This window comes from Felis catus, chromosome D3 (assembly GCF_018350175.1).
Source record: "Felis catus isolate Fca126 chromosome D3, F.catus_Fca126_mat1.0, whole genome shotgun sequence".
NCBI lineage: Eukaryota > Metazoa > Chordata > Mammalia > Carnivora > Felidae > Felis > Felis catus.
In genome coordinates this window covers 29183816-29207343 of record NC_058379.1, presented here as the reverse complement: position 1 = coordinate 29207343, position 23528 = coordinate 29183816, and the positions used below count along the sequence as shown (strand labels likewise).

Here is a 23528-nt window from a genome sequence, read left to right as displayed (position 1 = left end):
TGGGGGCTGCTCACACATCCTTGAATGGGCTGAGCATCCTGTCCCGGTCTGCCCACCTGAGGCCTCTGGCCATGGTTTCTGTGCCTGGCTGAGGAAGCGCAGGCATGCAGGGCAAACATACCCTGACCCTCCTTTTCTCGTGGGGCAGGTGCACTGAGTGGGCGTGACACAGGCTCCAACAGACTCTGGGTTGGAGTTCAGGCTGCTGTGTGGCCTTGGCTCTGTGACACTCTGAAGCCAGGACAGTAAGTCTTCAGGGTGCAGCTGGGAGGTGGCAGATGCTCACACTTGGGTGAAGGGGTGAATGGCGTGCTCACAGTGAGGAACCCAAGGTGTTGCCAGGCAAGGCCACACCCAGGAGACTACAAAATGTGGACACTGACACCCAGAGCAGAGACACTGGCACAGGTGGGCAGAGTGGTGATGGGAAGGCAAGGCCCAGGCTGCCTGGACCAGCAGGCATCCTCTTGAACCTGCCTTGCTCTCTCTGAACGGCAGTCCCTCGATCCACAAAGGAGCCTGAGACGGCCCCATGGGACCTCTGAGGGATCTTGCAGGACAAGTGGCACCCAGGACTGGTGCCTGACCACCCTCCTCCCCACTGTCTCGGTACCCCCACTGGCCCCTCCCTGGGGCTCACCGCACGGCCAGGTAGCCACGGACACACATCTCCATGAACCATTTGAAGGGTGTGGCCTCCATCTTGCCCCCCATGATCATCACCATCTCATCGGTCAGCTTGATGTCTGGTTCCCAGCCAAGGTTGCCACCCGGTGAGCTTTCAAACATGAAGCCAAAGTCTACAAAACCCCCAAAGCCATTCGTGACAAGATCAGATGACAGGGCAGAGATATGGGCGTGCTTCAGCCAGGGCTTGGAGCCACAGGCTCCTCACACCCCACAAGCTGGCCACAGGCCATGTTTTCTTGGAGATGGTAGGGGCAGTGGGGCGGGGGGGGGGGGGGGGTGACAGCAGGCAGGAGAGAAAAGAGGTTATGGAGGTGGGGAGCCAGGCTGGAGTGGCGATGAGGCTGGCCCCGGGGCTAGATGAGCTGTGCTCTCCCTGGTTCCAGTTTTCAACCCCAGAGTGCCCCATGTACTGTGGTACCGCTGCTACTCGCCCCCACAGCCTAGTGGCCAACAGCTCTGGTCTCAAAGCTGGACTTGAACCCTGACTGGCTGGGTGACCCGAGCATGCTTGGCTCCTCTGTGGGATGGGGATTGGTGTCCTGCCCTGGGCTCTAGGGGGTGAAGGGAGAGGAGGAGGGTGGCTCTGGGAGCTGGCTGACCGATGTGGATGATGTGGCCCTTCTTGTCCAGCATGATGTTGCCGTTGTGCCTGTCCTTGATCTGCAGCAGGAACAGCAGGAGGCTGTAGGCAGCCATGCTCCGGATAAAGTTGTAGCGAGCCTGTGTGGAGAGGGCCCAGGTGCTCATGGATGGCCCTAAGGCTGCACCTCCCAGGACCTTTGGGCATTTTCCTGCCTTGTTTCTGGGACCCCAGGGCCTACAGGTGTTCTCTGGGCTCTTGTTTCTAGCCTTGGAGGTAGAGCCCAAATCAGCAGGCCAGATCTTGGGAACAGGAGTGACAAGTGACTGCGTCTGGGGGCTTAGGGGTTTAGCCCCTTCCTCCCACACCCACGAATTTGCTTTCTTCTGGGGAGTCCATTTCAAGGTTCCTTTGAATCCCAAAGAAGGTTATGAGGTGCCCTTGTTTTACCCCCAAACGTACAAGGACTCAGAAAAGCAGGGAAAGTGGGAAGCAGGGTGCTGGCCCATAAGCAGTGCTGGGAATGGTGGGATGGAGAGCACAAGCAACCTCTGGTCTGGGGGCTGCCCCACTGGTCACCTGCTGGAAGGCCAGGGTGGACTCGTCCCCATACTGGCGCGTGAAGTAATCATACATGCCGAAGTCCGTCTGGCGGCCCAGCTGGTCCCGAGAGGTACAGTCGGGGATGCACTCAATCACTCCGCACTGGAGAGGAAGGGCCAGGTGCTGAGGCCTGCAGGCAGGACCTGTCTTGGCCTAAGGCATCGGGAACGCCCCCTGGGCTCCTGGGAACTTACCCCAGGGGCGGTGGCCACCACCCGGTATGGGAAGACAAAGAGGTCCAGGCCAACCAGTTGGAAGATATTCTTGAAAAGGTCAATAATCTGCAGGGCCAGCATATCCTGGAGACCAGGGAAACAAGGGGTGGTCAGCTGGCCGCCTCCTGTGCTCTAGTCCACATGACTGCTAGCAGCCCTGCCAGTGAAGAGGGAGAGAGGGAAGGAGAGGAAGGGAGGCCATGGCCAAGCAGGAGTCTGGAGCATCTGGCCTCACTGCATACCATGCTGGGCTGGGCTCTGACCACTGGGCACCGGGCTAGACTAAGGCCATGCTGTCTAGTGGGGGATGCAAGTCAGGAGTGCCTGTCCTCCAAGGCAGTTCCCTCTGGGCGGCCAGGGGATGGGCAGTGGGTGGGAGCTGCTGGAGAGACCCCTGGGTTTGGCAGAAAGCCCTGGTTTCCTCTGTGGCACCTCAACCCAACGTGGGAAACAAAGATTGTGGTTCAGCATGTGAGGTGTGACCCCTAAATGCACCCGGAGCCTTGGGAAGAGGGCAGGCCTGGCCCCACTCACTACCTGTCGGCAGTCATCTCCCACTTTGAAGATGGCCGCTTGCCATGAGATCTTTTGGCCATCAGCCTCCTGTGTGCCACACTCGTCCTCAGAGTCTGAGCGGCACCGAAGACCTGTGTGTGGGCGGTGGAGAGGAAGCCAGTTAGCCTGGAGGCAGGGAGAGGCCCTCGGGGCCAGGGCAAGTCCTGCTCACCTGCCTGGAACCCTGGGAATCTTGGGCATTGTCTCTGCAAAGCCCCAAGGAGGCCAAATGAGGCCCAGCAGACAACTGGGGTCAGCAGATGGAGCCACGGGGCCAGGGATCTCTTCTGAAGAATGTTTAGGCTTAGATGGAACTGAAGATAGAGCCCCTTTTTCATTAGAAATGGGGACCCAGGTGTGCCTGGGATCAGCAGAGGGCACTATGAACTGGGGGGCAGAGGTGTGTGTCTGTCTGCATCCTGGGGTGCCTGGGAGGACCTGGGGGCCAGAGTGCAGGGAAGGCCATGGAAGGCATGTCCCCATACTGGCAGGGGACCACACCTCCTATTCTAAAATTCATGCCCACTCAAAACTGCAGAATGTGACCTTTTTTGGAAATAGTATCTTTGCACATGTAGTCAAGTTACTGAGGGTTAGGGTGGGCCCTTATCCAATGACTGGTGCCCTTATCAGAGCAGGGAAATCTGGACACGGGGACACAGGGAGAAAGCCTTGAGAAGACAGAGGCAGAGGTCGGAATGACGAAGATGCCAAGCATCACCAAAACTTGCCAGCAACCACCAGAAGCTGGGAGAAATACACGGAACAGATTCTACCCATCTTCAGAAGGAGCACGGCCTGGCCGACACCCCAATGTGGCACTTCTGGCCTCCAGAACTGTGAGAGAATAAATTTCTGTTGGTGAAGCCACCCAGGCTGTGTAACCTGCACGGCACCCCCCAAAGCTCTGGGCTACTCAGCCTCAGGAATGTGCCTCCTGGACTCAATGGCTGACCTGGGGCCAGTCTCCAGGTGTCTCTGTCACCGTATATAAGCTCTGTGCCATTCCTAAACAAGGGCTCAGACCCAGCGTGGATGGATGTCATCTTTCACAGGGAGCTGGTAATAAATTAAATATGCCCCCTAAAACTGGCATCATCCAGAGAAAACACTTAGATCCCAAACCGTGTCAGAGTTTCTTCACTGACCTTCTTTTTCGAGTTCACTAACACCACATCGTTTCACCTTAAACTTAGCCAGATACGGGGCTTTTGCAGCACTGCAAAACAACAGAAGGAACATGGGTGCTGGAGCAAATGAGAACTTTGTGCAAGGGAACTGCCGAAGGACAGGCGGCTTCTCACCTCTGCATGGGTGTCCCGGACTTGTAGTCGATGTCCAATACGATGGCCTCGGGGTTGCTGGGCAGGTAGCAGCCTGTGCAGGGACAGAGGGCGAAGTTACAGGGAGCCCCAAAATGACTCCCTGCCCCCAGATGGGGCTTCTAGGTCCTCATCTGAGGCACCGATATTTTATCCTGTGGCCATTACAGGTCCATCCTCCCTGATCTGTGGTCTTTTCCTGGACCCTTCCTGATATCTAACAAAGGAGCTGCCACCTCCCAGGAGACACTTCTCCAGGAGGACACACCAACACTCAGCTTTACAGACTTAGCACACTGCTCCTCGGGGCCCCACTGGCCGACCAGTGCCAGGTGGGGAGCTGCCTGCTCTTACAGGGCATGTGCAGGAGCTTTCTACCCTGCCTCCATTTACCTGGAACACCCTCAGTTCTTACACTCACCCACTGGCTGTAGCTCCCCTCTCTCAGCACACATGTCAAGCAGGGAGGACAAGAGAAAGCCTATTCCTGGTCAAGGAACTGGCAGTTCCCCTGGGGGGCTGGGGTGTGCTCCCTGAGACCCAGGAAGCGGGGGAGAGATCCTGGCTAGGGAGTGGGCTTCTAGGAGAGGCCCTGACACAGGAAGTCCTGGGACTCCTGGGAAGCAAAGCGAGGCCTTGCTGTGGGGTCAGGTGGGCTTTGCCACCAGGGGAAGGAGGGGCAGAAGGAACATGCTGTTCCCTCAATGCCCTCACACCGTCCTTCCCTGGCCAGTTCTGGTCTCTCTCCCAGAAGCACAATCTACTGCTCTGCCCTGGAGTCCTGGCTGGCTCCCCAGTGCCTCCAGGACAAGACCCGGCAGCATGGGCTGCAAGGGTCTGGGAGCCTGCTGACCAGGGAAACTGCAGCCTGTGTGGATGTTGAGCTTCTTTGAGCTGAGCTACTGTTTACACTGGGCAGGGCAGGTGGCTCAACAAGGGTCAAGGAAAGGTCAGCCAGTGTGGGCACCCTCAGCCCAGTACACCTGTGACACTCCCACCCATGCCCACAGTCTGTGCAGCCTGTGTTGCTCCTATTCCACTGGAGTTCAGGAAATTTCTAGAATCATGGCTGCCACGGACAGTGTCTGGGCTTTAAGAAAAACAGAAAGCAACAAGGAAGATAAAGAGTATCTGCTGAGAAGTAGCTCTCAGCTCACCAGAGGCAGATTATGGAGAGGGACACCAGTGCCCCAGGGCCCAGGCTCATGTGGGCTGGCCGCCTCCCTGATCCCGGTGCCTACCCACACTGCCCACCCACAGGAAGAGGCCCATCTCATCCTGCTCACCAGGCTGCACTTTTACTTCAGACAGAGCCGACAGGCATGCCTTCTTTCTCTCGTCGCCTTTAGGGTAGGGCCTGAGAAACAGGACAGAAATGCTTTGCTTTGTCTCTGCAGGAACTGGCCTCTGGGGCTTCTGGGGGACAGCCCAGAGCCCCTCCTGTCTGATTCTCCTTTCCTCTCCTCGTAGTTCTAGCTACTACTGAAGGCTCTGCTAGACCAGTTCTTCCCGGTCCAGGGTGGAGTTTTCTGGCTGTCACTGCCCTTGCCTGTGTGGGGTGTGTGTATGTTGCTGTCAGAGGCACACAGGGGACACAGTTGGCTCTGGGGTCTATGCTCAAGTGCTGGCTCTGTTGTTTACTTGCAGCATGACCTTGGGCAGGCCCCTTTGTCTTTCTGCATCCCTAGGATGAGGATGACAGGGTAAAGTGGAATCAGGTGCCTGACATGATGCCCAGGAAACACCACCTCCCACTCCTTTATTTTTGTGGGCTAGAAGCTGCTGCATCACCGCTCTACTTAGTACCAGGCCCAGAAAAGGGCCTCAGGGCACACAGCCTAGGTCACTTGGTGACCAAGGTGCCAGGGAACAGCCCACGGAATGAGGCACTTGAGAAAACAGGAAGCCAGTGCTCCCCCTGCCAGGGCCTCTCCCAGGCACTTGGCCAGTTGACTCCAGGGCCCCGTCCCACATAAACTGGCAGTGCCACAGATGCCCCAGGATGGCATGAGCCCTCACAAATGGATGGCCCAGGAGGTAAATCAATAAAACAACATTGGGAGTTACAAATGAGTCTGGTTTTCCTAACACTCTTCAAAACTTGGAGAGAGCAGAGTGGCTTCAAGTTAGGGGACAGTATCTAGAATGAAAGATATGTTTTCTGAAATTTGCATGGCTGTGCATTTTGCTATACTTTCAAGAGACTTGAATTGCCAGGGCAGTGATTCCCAACCCTGGCTGTTCATTAGAACCAGTGCGGGCCCTCCATGCAATTCCCACAAGCCAGGACTGATGCCACTTACTTGATGATAGCAGACACGTTGGTGATCTTGTTAAAGAAATCAAATTCCCGCTGGTAGAAGTCCTTGGCTGGGCCTGACAAGGAGCCTGTGATCTCCTCCACTAACTGCTCCAGGAGGTCGCCGATGTCAGCTGGCAGAGAAACCAAGAGGGTGAGCCTGCAGCCATGCCACAGAAGGCCCTCCAGGAAACCCCACACATCTGCCAGATGTACAGTCCAGATGTCCAGGTGTCCCCCAGCAGTGAGGTCAGACATCCTGAGTGTGGTCTGCAGATGCCTGGAGGGTCCCTGGGACCCTTCAGCAGGCTCCCCCCAGTCAAAACCATATTGACAGGCTGTTTGCCCTCCTTGTTGTGTAGACACCTGCGAGGCTGTGCACAAGCCATTGGCCAAGGTGCTGGTGGTCAATGGATCTTCATGGCTCTGCTCCCACAGTATAAACAAAAGCCAGTGTCACTAAGAATGTCCCTGGTGAGGTGATGAGCATTGACTAATCTGACTGAACTCTACCCTGAGTGTATCTTTCTAACATTCTGTGTGTGATGAACTGGACAGTGTCCAGAGCCCCCTGCTGTATGTGAAGCACGCGGATGCTGTGGTCTCAAGGAACAGCATCTTGTGTTGGTGTGACTTTCAGGCTGAACTAATCTCTTTTTTCAGGGAACATCATTTTTTACTTGAAAGAGTGACTGACAGACAAAAATAGAGTTATTTGGACTTAGGTACATGGGAGATATTTTCTTAAAAATCAACAAGTCGAATCTGCCATTTAAGGAAAACTACAAAGTTTTGGAAAACTTGCATCTGTGCCGGTGAGCTTGACAGCTCCCCACCACTTGACAATGTTTCTGTTTGGTAAGGCCAGTGGGGCACAGGCAAATGTGAGTTTGAATGCTGTGAAATCCTGTGGGGGGTGTAGTGAGTGCTGGGTAGACCAATGGGCTTCAAAGAAAGAGCACGAGAAACTCGCTGCCATGATTTCAAATCCACATCGCAATTCACCTTTAAGAAAACTATCACTTGTTGTGTTTGGTGCAGTATCAGCAGAGACTACGAGACCACCTATAGTGACCAGAAAGACCATTAAATGGTCCTCCTTTTTCTAGCCACGTGTCTGTACCAGGCTGAATTCCCCTCATTTACTTCAACCAAACAACAGGGTAAATGCAGAAGCAGAATGAGAGTCCTGTTGTCTTTTACTAAAGATGCTGTGGCATTATTACAGACATTAAAGAGATCTGTAAATCTGTAAAGCAACACCACTCTTCCTCTTTTTGAGTTTTAGAGTCGTTTTTCATAAAAATGTTATTTATGTTAATATGTGATGGGCTTGTATTATTTTTTAAATGTCTTGGTTTTCATGTCTAACATTGGTTAACACTGAGAACCAAAGCCCACATAAACCAAAGGTCTCCGGGGGCCTCACTAGTTTTTAAGGGTGTGATGATGTGAAGATGTGGACAACCTCTGAGGACTTCCTTGGGTGGTTGCCTCGCCCCCATATGGAGTCACTGGGTCAAGCGCAGGGTGAGGAGAGGCTCGGCCTGAGCAGGAGGCTCTCACATGTGCTTGGGGAGCTACAGGATGGTGCCAGGGCAGGGAGGACATCTGGAGGGGAGGATAGCAAAGGCTTCACGAAAGAGGAGGATCCTGCTCCCACTGGGTGTTGAAAGGTGAGAATTCCCACCAAAGGATGGGAAGCAGAGGGAACCATGGGCTGGGACAGCATGGGCCTAGGAGGGTTAAAGTTGGGGGGTGAGGCCTGAGGGAAGATGACAAATACTCACGGTCCTTCTGGTGCCCTTCTTCATCCAGATAGATGTTAGTTTTCATGTTCCAGATAAACTGGTGTGCCAGAAGCTGGGATTTGGACGCTGCCCACAGAATATACTCCCGTACGTAGCCCATCTATAGGAGAACAAGGTCACCATCAGCTCAGGCCTGGGCGCCTCTCCACCACAAGACACTCTCACCCAGTGTAGGAGTAGACTCCTAGCACTTGCAGACCCAGCAAGAAGTAAGGCCCAGTGGTTTCCGGCTGTGTGAGCAAGCTTGTCTGGTTATGTGTGAGCCCAACCTACACAGGCCAAGTTCCAGCTGGCTAGCTGGCCGGTGGGGCAGATGGAGCCCCACGTGATGGTGTCTTCAATATAGGAAGGAGCCGGCTTTTGTTTCCCCTGTGACTTCCCCTAGATTCTAAGAACCATGACTCTCCAACCAATTTCTGCTGTTGTTAAGTACGAGGAATGAGTAGGTTGGGGACTAAAACTCAGTTATAAGCTGGTTGTTTGGAACAATGTTCCACAGTGATGGGCAGGTTCCAAAAAAATTCTAATACACAGATACTTCAAGAGTTGACACACGATGGCCACTATCCTAAGGACCTTTCCTCTTTCTTCTTCTTAGTTGTATTCTACTACTCATAACTCCAAGTTTTAATTACCCTTTTTTTAAAATTAAAAAATTTGCTTGTTTACTTATTTTTGAGAGAGACAGACCACAAGTAAGGGAGGGGCAGAGAGAGGGAGACACATAATCCAAAGTGGTCTCCAGGCTCTGAGTTGTCAGCACAGAGCCCATTGCAGGGCTCAGACTCACAAACCATGAGATCGTGACCTGAGCTGAAGTCAGACACTTAACCGACTGAGCCACCTAGGCATTCCTTAATTACCCTGTCTTAAGGTTTAAAAAGGTGCTGGCCTTTCTGGAAGACTCCTGGAGGAGTGGCTTCTCTCCTCCTCACAGTAGTCTGTGGCCTCCCATCTGGTAAAGTATTTTGGGGACAGATGTCCTCAACTTGGCTGGGTGGGCTTACCTAGTAGGTCAAACTTCAAATAACTCCTCGCTATGGGTTTCCCACTGCTAACCCAGTAAAAGGATCTAAAGATAAACTATGAATATTCAACTTGTAGTCTGCTTAAATAAAAGTTTGTGGAGTTTCCGAATTGGTGGAGAGGATGGGAGAGCCAGGCGCCTGAAGAGTGTGGAAACTCCACAGCCTTCCCACATGCCTTGCCCTATACTGCCCTCGCACCTGGCTGTTCATTGATTATGTCCTTTTATGATGCACTGGTAATCCAGTCAGTTTTGCTGAGACCACAGAAGGGGACTCAGTGCAGTAACCAACAGACTACAACAGGGAAGTGGAAACCGGCAGCCGTCTGAACAAGGAGGAAGTGTCATCAGTCAGAGGCCCACCGAGGCTTCTAGCTTTGGGAAAGGTTTTAGCATTTTATTCTTGTGTGTTCTTTCTTTTTTTCATTTTAAAAAATGTTTATTTATTTTGAGACAGAAAGAGAGTGTGAGTGGGGGAAAAGTGCAGAGAGAGAGGAGAAAGAGAAAATCCCAAGCAGGCTCTGCACTGTCAGCACAATATCAAAACCACCTGCTCAGAATTGGAGGGCTTTGGCAGCTACCTAGCTAAAACAGGACTCAGTGTTTCAAGAGAAGTTGGCTGCAGTTCTAGAAGCACTTTGGTCTATGGACCAAGACAGAGCATCCTGCCAATCTGGGAGGAAGAAGCTAGCCCTGGGATACCCAGCCACAGTGCTCATAGCCACCACAGTGAGACACAGCACTTGCTGCTACTGCAAGGACTCAGCCAGGACACAGGGGAGTCTGGTGTCTTATGCAGTGGGGAACAGAATCAGCAGGAACAGGAAAGGGGCAGATGTTGCTGCTACACTTAGACTCAAGCACAGGTCAGGGGGCCGGTGCTGGGATGAAGCACGGGCAGTGTGGGTTCTGGGCTGTGGTCACCTCCGGAGGGGTTTCTGTGCCAGGCCCTGTGGCTAGGTATCTTATGTACAAGTGCTATATGTGATGGGTTGAACTGTGCCCCCCAATTCATGTGTTGAATTTGTATGCCTTAGTGCCTCAAAATATGATGGTGTCTGGAGATGGGCCTTTAAAGAGGTGATTAAGTTAAAATGAGATCATTAGGGTGACACTTAGTCTAGTGTGGTGTCCTTATAAGAGGAGATTAGGACACACACACACAGAGAAGACCATGTGAGGACAGAGGGAGAAGGCAGCCATCTGCAAACCAACCCTCAGGAGAAACCAACCTTACAGGCACCTTGATCTCCGACTCTGAGCCTCCAGAACAATGAGAAGTACATTTCCATTGTTTAATCCCCCACTCTGTGGTTCTCTGCTATAGCAGCCCAAGCACACTAATACCTCCATCATTTTGTTTGAGCCTCCCTGATTCCGACTGAAGAAACGAGGGAGCTAGATTCAGGGACTAAGGAAGTGGCTAGCAATACTTCTAGGGCCCACCCACCCTGCACAGCAGATGGGGCCTCAGGGTGAGACAGGGTGAGTGGGGCCTCCTGGCCATGAGCACCGGCCACAACCATGGTGGGGGTGTGTGTGAGAGGAGCTCAGAGACCAGGTCACAGCTTGGCAGCCCTGCTTCCAAGGCCCCATCCCTGTTACTGAGGACCCCCTCCAGACTGCCCAGCACGGCTCTCAGAGGGAAGGACAGCACATGTTGGCACAGCCTTACCTTGTCATACCTGAGGGCCTGCACAATCTGGGGGATGTAGAATAGGATAGCATCCTGCAAAGGAGGAGGACAAGTGATAATGACTTCCAGGAAGAGAAGACAATTCCTTACCTCTAGGAAGGTGATAACAAACTCAACACAGATGGCTGTCCCAGGGCCCCACTCCAACCTGGAACAGCCCTGATGTCACTGAGCCCATGGGATACCATCTCACTGGAGATCACAGAGGACTGAGAACTGCGGAAAGTCCAGAGGGTGGCAAGGAAAATGGCCAACAACTTGAAACACATGATGGGTGAGACAAGGCAAAAGGAACAAGGCTCCTGTGCCTGCGATGACAGGTGAAGTGCCCGCTCATGTATGTTCCCTGCTGGGGACCTGCTTGGGGACAAGGGCTGAGGTTCTAGCAGATCCCTGTGTTGGGGCCTTCACGAGTCAGCTACCAAATCTGTCACTGTGGCTGTCTCATGGGATCCCCCGACCTCCCAAAAGCCCACTGCTGGAACCAAACTCAAATTCAACTTCCTTCTGTAACTCAGACACCAAATTAAAATTAAAAAACAAGTAATACCAATAAACATATCTGAGTCAGAACTAAATCTGTCTTCTATGACTGCCTGGACAGAAACAGGGTGAAGACATGCTCTAAGATGGACTGACGTTTCATCAGGCCTGCATCAAGTGGAAATAAAGCTTGTCCTTACTGTCTCCACCTAAACACTGCCAGATAGTCCCACCGAGGCTGATTCAGGCAGGACGTGGGCTCACCGGAGGGAAGGACCGCAGGACTTTCACCCCGTACTGGGCCGTGAGAGGGTGCGGTGGGTACATGCTGGAGAAGTAGGAGAGGCCTGTGGGCGGGTCTGCGGGTGCCCAGCACAGCACATGGCTGAGCTCAGGGGCGTCGGCATCGATGGTGTGCCAGGTGACCAGAAACTAGGAAGGAAGCAGGGAAATGGTCTGGCACAGGGAGTTCCTGAGGGCCCTCTGGAAATACCTGGCCCCACCCCATATCTCAGGGATGGCCCCAGATGATAATAATAAAGCACTTATAATAATGTGGGGAAATACTTCTCATATATTATGTAAAGTAGCATAATTTCAACTAGGGTAAAATATGTTCGATATTTTTCTGCTGTAAGCATAATAAATGCCTCATTTGAGAAGTGGAAAACACAGGAAATTAGAAACATCATTCTACCACTGAGGCTGCTAGGTTTTCCTAACACTTCTAGGTTCCAGGTGTTTCTGGAGGCAGTTCTGTTTTTGTGCAGTTTGAGCCCAGGCCCCAGCACGTGCTATACTACCTTGATAGCTTCGGGGATGTCACTAACGGCTCCTGGGTCCAACCGAACGAGACGGGTCACTTCGTTGCCGATGGCTTCTGTGTTCTTAAACCTAGGGCACAAAAAGGGTGTGAAGGAGATGGCCTCTCCTGCCTCCATGTAACGGGGTGGAAGAGCCCTGAACTGGAGGGATGCAGATTAATGCCAAGTGACCCCTTAACACTCTACACTACTGACATATTGGTAACTCTGAACATGAGTGTTTACAATAAAGAGCACTATGATTGGCTATGACAAAATGCCAGAACTATCTAAAACAGGAATTATCCTATATTCCGCATTCAAAAGACATCCCCTTCTATAGTCCTTGCTTTCAGAACGCCCCCTTGTCCTGGCCCCCAAAGCAGCCTGTCCATGGCATGGCGAGGCCACAGGCCAGAAGGTACATCCATAGATGGGAGGGTGGATGCAAGTTTTTAGGGGTCATGACCCCAGGCTAACACAAGGTAGACTTTCCATGAACACTGTCAAGCTGTGGTCCTAATCCAGAGGACTGGATTAGAACCAGAAGAAGGAAGCAGTGAGTAGGCAAGTTCGGGCTCAAGGGAAAGAAATGTCCACTCCTGGATGTGGGGTGGATGCACTCCCCCTGGTGGGATTTAACACAGGGGCCTGGGAGGCCCCTCTCAGCTACTGGTTTTGTCCTTGGCAGAGCTACCGGGGAGAGTTCACAGGACACTTGGTTGCAGGCCACCTCCTGTGAGTAGCCTGCTGAAGACCTCTGGGAACAAAGCCCAAAGGATCCCCAGGCCTGCTTCCCTGTAGTGACAGCCTCCATGTGCTTCCTTTCTTCCTTGAATAGGACTGCGGCCCTGAATGTGCTCTGATGTTTCCTGCTTGGGCTCTGGGATATTAGGACATCCCAGGCAGGAATCCATGCTGTGTAACCAACCACTGCACAGAGAGACTGGGTCAACATCCAGGGCAGAGGACCAAACCACTAAGATTGCTTCCCCAACCATCCTTGGCAGTGACCACATCATGTTCCTTCCCACTCAGGTACCCTTGGACTGGACTCTGGCAAGGCCCTCATCAGGCAGGTAGGACTAGGACCCACCTGGCTGGCAGCTGCACGGCCAGGTAAGGAGAGATGCTCCAGGCAAGGTTAACATTGTCTTTCCACTGCTTCTCGCTCAGGCTGATATATTTGGACCTCCAGTTGGCCACGCTGTTCTCTCCGGCCTGGTCCAGCTCCAACTCCGGGGCCGACAGTGGGTTGTACCATGTGATGAGACGCTCAATCTCAGTGGCCTGGTGAGATGAGACATCGATATGCCATCTGCGTGCACCCATGTGCCACGCTGCTCCTGTCCTCAGTGCTGTGGGCATATGGCAGGTGTCACCTTACCAGCAGGGACAGCAGCAGCGTCCTGCGCTTCATGTAGTACTTGTGCAGCTGGGAGCCCCGGTTAGTCTTCTTGGACATGCCTGTGGAGAAACAGAAGGCACAAGTGTGTTCTTCAGAGTTCACTGACCTACCCTTCATTTCTAGAACCTAGAAGAAGCTGTCTTTCAGCATTCTGCCCACTGTCTGAGCTGCCAGACCCAAGGGACTCAGACCCAAGGGACCTGTCAGCAAACCTTTAACTGACCTGACTTCTTTGAGATGGTGGACATGCCACTGGACAGGGGGTAGGTGTTGATCCAGCCTTGAGTGGCCTGTTGCCGAGAGCCAACTGCTATGTCCAGATTGCTCCGGGTGTCTTGGTTATCTGTGGGCAAACACATTACTGCTTCCAGAATGAGGTGTCTACACTTTCACCAAGGGCAGGAAGGGAGAGACACGGTGTTGAAGAAACGATTTGCAGAAAAAAAACAACAGCCAAGATTTTTGTTTTTTTTAATATAAGCTCTACACCCAATGTGGGGCTTGAAGTCATGACCCCAAGATCAAAAGTTGCATGCTCTACTGACCGAGTTAGCCAGGTACTCCTAGGAAGTTTTTAACCATTCAACATGTAAAGCCTACTAAAATGTATTACGTTCCTCCTAGGATTCAAAATGGAATAAAACAAATGTGAGTGGTGATACTGATAAATTACAAACAGCTCTCTCATCTCTGGCATCATGTTGCTTTTTAATATGGTGGCAACTCGGGACCCTTGCAGGCAGGCAAGAAGAGATGCTGGCCCTGCTCTATGTGGAGCCAGGAAGTTGACTCCGGAAATCACTGCCTGCTTTTCCCTTTCTTCTTTCCCTTTCCCATTTATTGATAGAGAGCGAGCAAGTTGGGGAGAGGGGCAGAGGAAGAGAGAGAATCTTAGGCAAGCTCCATGCTCAGTGTGGAGACTGATGTAGGGCTTAATCCCATGACCCTGGGATCATGACCTGAGCCAAAATCAAGTCAGACGCTCAATTGACTGAGCCCCCCAGTGCCCCATCCCTTCCTTTTCCTATAGTCAGGTTGTCAGCTGTGGGTCTGTCTGCAGAAACTGTACTCCTCATCCCTAATTTGTGCTGTGTAATCAGCTATGTGCTCAGAGAAACAAGAACATGTTTCTTTGTGGAGGTTTGTGGCTTGCTTACACCTTACCTTTTCTTTAACCTTATCCACCCTAGCTTGCTCCTGTTCATCTTTGAAGCTCAGCTGTCACCTCTTCCAGAAAACTGTCCCTACCTCCACAACTCTGGTGGGCCAAGTGCCTGTCCTTGAGGGGTATTCCCATGATCCCCTCATGCTGACATCACCTGTAGATTTGACTATCTTCTACCAGATGAGAGCAGATGGTGCCTTATTCATCTTGGCATATGAGACTTATCCAAGTATGGGTCTGTCAGATATGCAGGGGGGTGGCTGGTGAACTGGGCTGGTGCTGGGAGAAGTTACATGGAATGGCCTCTGCTCAGGGCCTTCTACACTCATTCATGCTTGTCAGCTAGGGCTGGAGGACAAGTGGTGGCCAGGCAGGTTTTGGGCCTCTGGTGACCATGCAGCATGGCTAAGGCCTGGGCTCAGTGAGACCCTCACTATTCTAACCAGACTCCTTCAGGGCTGCCCACTGTGCCCCACTGTCCCGCCTGCACCTATGTGTCCCCACCACCCACGAGCAACTGTGCTGAGAACAATGCTCACCTGGGGGAACAAGCTGGCTGGCAGTCAGGTACTTCTTATCAGAGAACATGGCTGTCCAAAATTTAATCATAATGCTTATGTCTTCACGTAGCCTCTTTTCTCCTTGAGTGGGGAACTTTGGGGGGCAACTTCAAACAACCACAAGAGGACAAGAGTTGAGTGCCTGGAGTCTGGGACTAGAAGCCACATGTATTATAAAGCGTGTGAGAGGTGACACAAGTGGTCTCTTAATGACCAAAGGTGAGCCCAGAGCTGGTCATCAGCAACAATTATCTCATTAATTCGCAAGGAAAAGCGTGATGATTTTCTGAGCTTTCATGGTTGCCTCCACCACTATCCCCAGCACCGTCGACAGCCCTTGGCTGCATGGTGTGCTTGTGGTAGGTCCTGCAACTGCAGCTGTCTCCATACAACACAACCTACACACTCGCAGAGCCCCGGGCAGCGGGTGATTGCAATTCTTTGAGCAATAACCACTCCTAGGAACTGGAAAGTTAAATGAATGCACAGTTGAGCTGGGGGAAAACATGTGTGCATCTCGTAGAGAGGCTGGCTCTAACTAAGTGCACACATGGAAACATGGCACAGGGCTGAAGATGTTCAAATCCTGGACCACCAGAGCCGCAGAACAAGGAGGGCAGTGCATAAATCAGGCAAAACCATTTCTGCCGTGACTTCCTGGGATCTGGGACAACTGGGGGCACTGGGTGCAGTGGGCTGTCACTGCACATGGTGCACAGCACAGAGGGGGGAAGTACCTGAAGTAGTCAAAGGCGGTTGAGTAGATCTTCTCGCGAAGCACGTTGCGAATGGTCGCGTTTGGGACCACATCGGCGTGCAGAAGGGCCAGCCCCAGAGTCAGCAGTCTACAAGAGAACACTGGGGGCTGAGTCAGAGTGTGGAGGGCCCAGGAACGTCCCAGGGTCCCTAGCTCCTGTGCAAACCACTTGGCCCTTGGGCATATCTCTGGATGACAGAGCTCTCAGGTGCCAGGACTGTGGCACCAGCCAAGTTACTGCCATTCAGGTTTATTGTACCAGAAATGTCTCAGGAAAGGTTTTTTAAAACCATCACTTTAATTGGGGGCAAATGAACAAGTTGTTTGTTCATCTACCTTGGCCAGAAGCTCGTCTATCTCCAGACTATATGCAAACTACTTCCTGAGTGCAGTCACCAATAAGTGCTACAAAGGTTAGAATATTTAATTCAAGCTAAAAGAAAAATAAATTTACCAAGCACCTGGTTTCTGCCAGGTCAGGGCTACTCAGTGGGCATCTACAGATGGTGTTGGTCTGTGATGAGTTAGTACAGAAACTGAGGGGATTACCTGCTCATTTCTATAGCAATTTCACATTGTTATGACAGTCCAGTGTGAATCCTTTCCTAGTAATTCATTCTCATGCATTTTATAAAGGTACAGGTCTATGATGGGCAGGAAATGAAGGGAACAGAGTACTAGCCCTTCCCTGCAGTAGTCTGAGAAGCATGGTCCCAGAGGGTGCCCAGTGGGCTGCAGGAACATGGGTCTGGAGCTCAGGGGAGGGGTGGAAAGAACCGGTGTTGGCAGTGGGCATCAGGAGGGGGTACAGGCAGGAAGAGTGGCATACTTTGAAAGGGGGCCCCTCACCCTTCCTCCAACTGACCACCCAGGCACCCGAAGGCCCTCCCCACACCAGACTGACCCTGCCTGCTGTGTCCATAGCACCTGGCCTGAGCCTGCCCACTAGGCCACGGACCCCCTAAAGGGGGTATCCCCTGGTGGGGTTGATATTTTGCATGTCTTGGCAAAAATCGACTTGCTGTAGTCAGCATGATCAGAAGTTTTCCATGAACATTTCAGAGGAGTAAAGTGACTGCCCTAAGTCACTGCCAGCCTCCCAGTCTGAGCTTGTCATACCTGGGTTCTGCTACATCACCTGTTTTTTAATCACCACTATGTTACCAAAATCCTTTTGCTGCTATCCACCCCCAAACAATTTAGAAAGGCTGCCCAACATTTGGTTGCCCAAGGTCCATGAGTGAACCACCTTCTTGAACACTCCCCTGCTGAGGACAGCATGCTGGCTGACTTCCTCAGCCCTGGAAGGGCATGGAAGGCAAAGTCATTCCATTCAGGTCCCCTTCCCAGGAGCCCTGCATGTACTAGGGGCTTGGTCAGTTTCTGGCAAAAAAAAAAAAAAAAAAAAAAAAAAAAAAAAAAGACCAAGCATGGGAACCTCCTGTGGACTACAGCACCAACAACTCTGGTAGAAATTTTACCCACACCGTCCCTGCCACCATCATAGGAGGAGGAGAGGCTCTCACTTGAAGCGAGGCCCGATGGCTGCCACGTGACGGTTCATGCTCCCCTTGGCCCCACCGATGTTCAGGGACATGGAGCGCTGCAGCAGGCTGGAGAAGATCTCCACTTGGTCGGAGCTGCAGTACTTGGCGATCTCGAACCGCTGCACCAGGAACTGAGTGGGAAAGAGAACATATCGCTGCTGGGGCCTGGCCTGCTCACCTACAGAGCCAGCAGAGCCAACTGATGTGGGGCTCTCGGCCAAGAGAATGGTGGGTATGGGTCTTCGGGCAAGTGCAATGAGTCCACCAGAGGCCTGGGCAGAAGGCAGGAACAGCCATCCCTCCTCCCCAGGTAAGGCGTCTTAAACCTGGAGTCCATGCTTATTGGGCCACTGGCCCCAAGGGGAGCCCCTGACCTCCTGCTAGGGTGGGAGGAGCCTGGGGAAGCACTTACGTCAATCCAAATGTAGTGGGGGGTCACTTCGGGGGCACACGGTTTGGGTTGACTGGCTTCCGATGCTGCCAGGGGGTCTGCTTCCTTTATCTCCGCGGAAAACAGGCCGAACTTCTGCTCCACTGTCATCTGCCAGGCTCCTGCCATCTCCCGCATAAACTGCAAGCATACAATGACCATTAGTGCCTCTGCGAAGCATAGAAAAGTACTTACTGTTGTTTAATTTTAAAAGGACTATGTGCTTAATGAACAAAACAGAAAACCAAAGAAAGTATGAAATAAAAAATAAAGATCACCTATGATCCAACTTCCCAGCCGTTTTCTACTAAAAAGCCCATTCTCGAAATATCAGTAGGCCAGGTGCTATAGTCCTGCTTTGTGGTGTCAGCACACCTGGGATGTGCCTAATGCCACGTGGACTCTCAACAGGCTCCGCCTGGCTGAATCTTCCTAATAATCCTGAAACCATCTATGGTTCCAGAGGCTAGCAGGGCCTCCAAACTAGCAAAGGCAGGACTGGATTTTGCTTCTGGAGCCCAGTTCCTTTTCTTCATCCCACGCAAACCCTGCACATCAGCTTCATGCCACTAATCAGGCCCAGGGAATAACTGCGGGAGCCAAACTGAGTCTGCAACTACCACCGGGTGGTTCTACAGGGGAGCAGCCTCCCCTTTTGGCCTGACAACACCAGGCAGCAACATGGAGGGCATCCAGACCCGCTGCAGAGAGGCGGCAACTGAGGCTTGGTGCCCAGGGTAAACGCCCTGGCTCCTGCCCAGTATCCATCCCTGCCTTTATTATGGTTTTATTTAGGGAGGCCAAGTAGCTGGTCACCAGTACCCCCACCCAGGCTTCTGCTGGTTAGGGTGGTCAATGGTTCTCATTAGCAATAATCTAGTGCTGGCTGACATCAACAGACATCGACTGAGTCAAGGTCAGGGCAGCCAGCATCCTCTACCCTCCTTCTTGCTTAGAGGCATGCTAAGGGTGGCAGAGTTGCAAATGTGAGCCAAGCTATCAACAAGCTGCACGTGACACCAGAAGCATAGCCCCTGGTGGTCAAGGCATTGTGTCCAGTTTCTGTTTCCTGCAGCCAAATGTAAGTCTTATGTTAGAGGAAGAAACCGCAGGGCTAACAGGCCTGATGAGCCACAGTCAAGGCTGCACGCCCACTCATTTGTTGAACAAGCACATCCTGGTTGCTGCCTGGGGGCCTGGTTGCTTCCCCTCCAGGCTCTGGGAATGGAGCAGTGAATAAGACAAACATCCACCCAGTTTACAGCAGGCTACAGATAGCAAGAGAAGTAAGATACAGATATTAGACACTGATCAAAGCTAAGGGGGAAAACAGAGCCATGAAAGGGCTTGGAAGAATGAATGAATCGATGGTTGTGTGTTCTAGAACAGGGTAGGCAGGGGACAGCTAAGACAAACCCTGAAGGAGATGCAGGAGTGAGGAATGCAGCTGCCTGAAAAGAACACTGAAGGAGAGGGAAGAGCTCTCCCAACCTAAAGCAGGAGCACGCCTGGAGGGCAGGGGCAGTAGGGACCCCAGTGCGCTTATAGCAGGTCAAGCAAGGGGAGCAGAGGGGCCTTGCAGATTACAGAAACAAGTGTGCCTTCTACTCTGAGTGGGCATGGGCAGCACTGGCAGGTCTGGGGCATAGGGGGGACCTGATACTACCCATATTTTACTGACTTGCTCTGAGCGCATGTGGAGAAGGCAGAGAGGGCCTGGGTAGAAACAGGGAGGCCAGGGGCTGCCCTAAGTCCAGGGCAAACGAAGGATACTGGGACCAGGGGGCAGGAGTGGGATGCTGGGAAGTGGTCACCTTCTGGATATACTTTCAAGGTAAAAAGGTAAATCTGACAGGATTTGCTGAGGGTCATTTGTGGTTAGTGCAAAAAGGGGAATCAGGGGGGCGCCTGGGTGGCGCAGTCGGTTGAGCGTCCGACTTCAGCCAGGTCACGATCTCACGGTCTGTGAGTTCCAGCCCCGCGTCGGGCTCTGGGCTGATGGCTCAGAGCCTGGAGCCTGTTTCTGATTCTGTGTCTCCCTCTCTCTCTTCCCCTCCCCCGTTCATGCTCTGTCTCTGTCCCAAAAATAAATAAAACGTTGAAAAAAAAAATAAAAAAAAAAAAAAAAGGGGAATCAGGAATGGCAGTAAGGACTTTGAGCAGAGGGAAGGACTATGTTGTCATTCACAGAGATTTGGAGGCAGATGGGTGGAGGTGAGAGGTTAGTTCATTCCTTTTGAGTCATGAATTTGAGCACCATACCAAGGGATCAGCATTCTTTCCAATCTTAGTGAGATAAGGGCCCCAGACTCTCACAAGGAAGGTCTTCATGCTGAGATGAGCCCAACAAGCTCATAGCTCTCTCTCTCCTGTGACTGCAGGAGACATCAGGATTCTATCAGTGATTGTCTCTAAAGTTGGAGTTATGAATGATTTTCATTTTTTTCATTATGCTCATATCTTCCAACTTCTCTATAATGAACACACATTGATTTCATAATAGAAAAAATTAAAAACCAGAAGCCAACAATACAAGACACTGAAACAAAAGTTAAGTCTGTCCAAGATGTTGCTGGGCCTGGACAACAGGTCCTTACAGAGGTAGAGACAGGGAATGAGAGGAGATAGATGGACTTCAGTCCCAAGTGAACAGCAAGAATGATCTGGAGGATATAAAAACCATGCCTATCTGGACGGCTGAGGAATGGCAGATGAGAAAGCCACAAAGAACTGATTTACAGAGACTTCACCAGGAAGCAGCAAGCTCCAGCAGCTCGTGGGCCAGTGCTGGGTCTGGACACAAGTGAGTGGACAAGGCCTGCCAAAGGCCAAGATACCTGAAGCCAGCAGAGCTCCTGTTGATAGCAGAGGAAATAGATCAGAGTTTAAAAGATCCCAAATGAAACAGCAATTTGCTTGACATAAAAATCCTTTCATGACCCCTCGTCTCTCATTTTGATGGGGGAAGGGGGAAACGGAGGTGAAATTGGGTAAAAGCAAGAAGAATCCATCCTTTTGGCCAAGACTAACCCCTAGGGGTCAGTGACCTTCATTTTAGTCACCTGACATAAGAAAGATCTATATTCTGGGAAAATAAACAGCAGTACCCCTCAGTCTCCACTGCTTTTCTTTCCTTAAAAAAAAATTTTTTTTTAACATTTATTTATTTTTGAGAAACAGAGTGAGACAAAGTGTGAGTGGAGGAGGGGCAGAAAGAGAAGGAGGGGCAGAATCTGAAGCAGGCTCCAGGTTCTGAGCAAATGGTCAGCACAGAGCCTGATGAGGGGCTTGAACCCACGAAATGTGAGATCACGACCTGAGCCGAAGTCGGACGCTCAACTGACTGAGCCACCCAGGTGCCCCTCCACTGCTTTTCTATATACAGAGTCCAGAACAAAACAAAAACATTTAAACACTAAAGAAAAAAAAAATCAACAGAAACAAACCCACAGATGACCTTGATACTAGAACAAACCAGATAAAAATTTTAAAATAAATATTACAACTATGACCAAATATAGGTAAAGATGAAAAGACTAGGTGAAGACACAGAGAATCTCAGCAGAGAAATACAAACTATAAAAAAGAAACAAAAATTTTATGGGGCACTTGGGTGGCTTAGTTGATTGACTTTGGCTCAGGTCATGACCTCATGGCTTGTGAGTTTGAGCTTTGCATCAGGCTGCTTGCTGCTGTAAGTGTGGAGCCCGCTTCAGATCCTCTGTCCCCCTCTCTCTCTGCCCCTTCCCCTACTTATGCTCTCCCTCTTAAAGTAAGAGAAGAGCACTCCCAGACAAAAGCAGGAGCTTCTTTTAGTAAAAACAAACAAACAAACAAACAAACAAAAAACAACAACAAAAAAACCCCACACACATACAAAAATTCTAGACCTGAGAATTACAATATCTGAAAGAAGATGGCTTAACAACAGGAAAAATAAGGCATTAGAAAATAGCACTAAACTGGAAGACAGACCAACTAAAATGAACCAAAATGAAATGAGAGAGAGATAAAAGTGAAAAGCACTGAAGAAAACATTAATGATCAAGGGACAATACGAAGTCACCAACATATGTGTGTGGAATTGAAATCCCAAAATGAGACAAGAGAATGGAGAAATACTTAAAGAAATACTAAAATTTTCCAAGTTTGATGAAAAAATCTAAATCTCTAAATTTAAGAAGCTCAATAAATCGCAAAGGGATAAATACACAGAAAACCACATACCGAAGGCAAACTATTAAAATTGAAGATAAAAGGAAACATCCTAAAAGTAACCAAAAGGAAAAACAAAAAACAGGGAACAGAAAAAGAAAATACCCCTTTGACCACTTATCTCAATTCATCTTAAGAAACACAGAGAGGCACCTGGGTGGCTCAGTGGGTTAAGCGTCCAGCTTCAGCTCAGGTCATGATCTCAAGGATGATGGGGTTGAGCCCCGAGTCAGGCTCTGTGCTGACAGTTCAGAGCCTGCTTCGGATTCTATGTCTCCCTCTCTCTCTGTCCCTCCCCTGCTTGGCTCTCTCTCTCAAAAATAAACAAACATTAAAAAAACAACAACAACAGAAAAAAAGCTGCCAAATTCCCTGTTAGGAAAATTAACGAGATCTGCAAAAAATACAACAGTTCTTAGGTATTCATCCAATCACCTGAAAGGGTGTGTATCACCTTGCCTGGGGGCTTCCTCCAGTAGCAACTTCAGAACTATGGACACCAGGAAGGCTGCCCCTACCAAAGGTAGCAGGCCAAGAGAAATGTCTTTGTGGACAAATACAAATGCTCCCAATTACATCCCATGTGTTCTACTCTCAGAGAAATGGCTCCCTCTACTGAGATTTTGAAAAACAACAACTTCTGGGCACCACTAGGATCCTTTCAACACACACACATATATATATGTATATAGTATATAGTGTAGTATATACTGTGTGTGTATGTATGCATATATACATGTATGTATGTATGTGTGTATATATACATGTATACACACACACACACACACACACACACACACATATATATGTATATATACACACACATATGGTCCCTGTGGTCTCCATGAAGCCTGGTGGTCAGGCATTAATATCACAATCTTACATACAAGGACACTGAGGCCTCAAAGGGTGAGGGGCTTGCCCAGGGTCTCCAAGCTTGTCAGCCAAGCAGCCAGGCCAAGCTCTCTCCATCTCTGATAAGCCCCACCCTCAGGAGCTGAACACAGCCAGTGTCCTACCGGCACTTCCACTCCATTCTTGCCAGCCAGTAGCCACTCCCAGCAGGCCAGGGCAGTCTCCATGCCATGCTCGTTGAACATCCGGAGGGGACCCCAACACAGATGATGGAGGAGCTGTGGGTCACAATCTGCAACCAAACAAATGCTGTTCAGAAGAAGCTTTGAACAAAGGCTGAATCCTATGCTTGCCTCCCCACATCAACAAGACAGAGCACCAGGTGGGCCAGAGATTGTTTACTTCCAACCCTGGAAAACATCACAGAGATCTCTATTGGGGGAGCTCCAGCTCACTAAGGAAGATGAAGGTAAATACTCATTTCTAAATGAGCCCAGAGTTCCCTAG

At 50.9% G+C, this 23528-nt stretch overlaps 1 protein-coding gene across 1 annotated transcript in view; it reads right to left on the bottom strand.

Annotated features, from left to right (window-relative positions):
• The window catches only part of PI4KA (phosphatidylinositol 4-kinase alpha), a 112122-nt gene that overhangs the window by 2303 nt on the left and 86291 nt on the right, over positions 1-23528 (bottom strand). The window contains exons 32-52 of the mRNA XM_006938723.5: positions 23186-23313; positions 17934-18092; positions 17501-17652; positions 15955-16062; positions 15197-15324; positions 13716-13835; positions 13472-13551; positions 13181-13374; positions 12085-12175; positions 11546-11713; positions 10778-10831; positions 8055-8175; positions 6269-6398; positions 5252-5322; positions 3948-4020; positions 3792-3862; positions 2626-2735; positions 2068-2172; positions 1850-1975; positions 1290-1410; positions 641-800 (exon numbers count right to left, since the gene is read on the bottom strand). Coding sequence (XP_006938785.2) covers positions 641-800; positions 1290-1410; positions 1850-1975; positions 2068-2172; positions 2626-2735; positions 3792-3862; positions 3948-4020; positions 5252-5322; positions 6269-6398; positions 8055-8175; positions 10778-10831; positions 11546-11713; positions 12085-12175; positions 13181-13374; positions 13472-13551; positions 13716-13835; positions 15197-15324; positions 15955-16062; positions 17501-17652; positions 17934-18092; positions 23186-23313 — 2470 coding nt within the window. The remainder of the gene's footprint in view (positions 1-640; positions 801-1289; positions 1411-1849; positions 1976-2067; positions 2173-2625; positions 2736-3791; positions 3863-3947; positions 4021-5251; positions 5323-6268; positions 6399-8054; positions 8176-10777; positions 10832-11545; positions 11714-12084; positions 12176-13180; positions 13375-13471; positions 13552-13715; positions 13836-15196; positions 15325-15954; positions 16063-17500; positions 17653-17933; positions 18093-23185; positions 23314-23528) is intronic.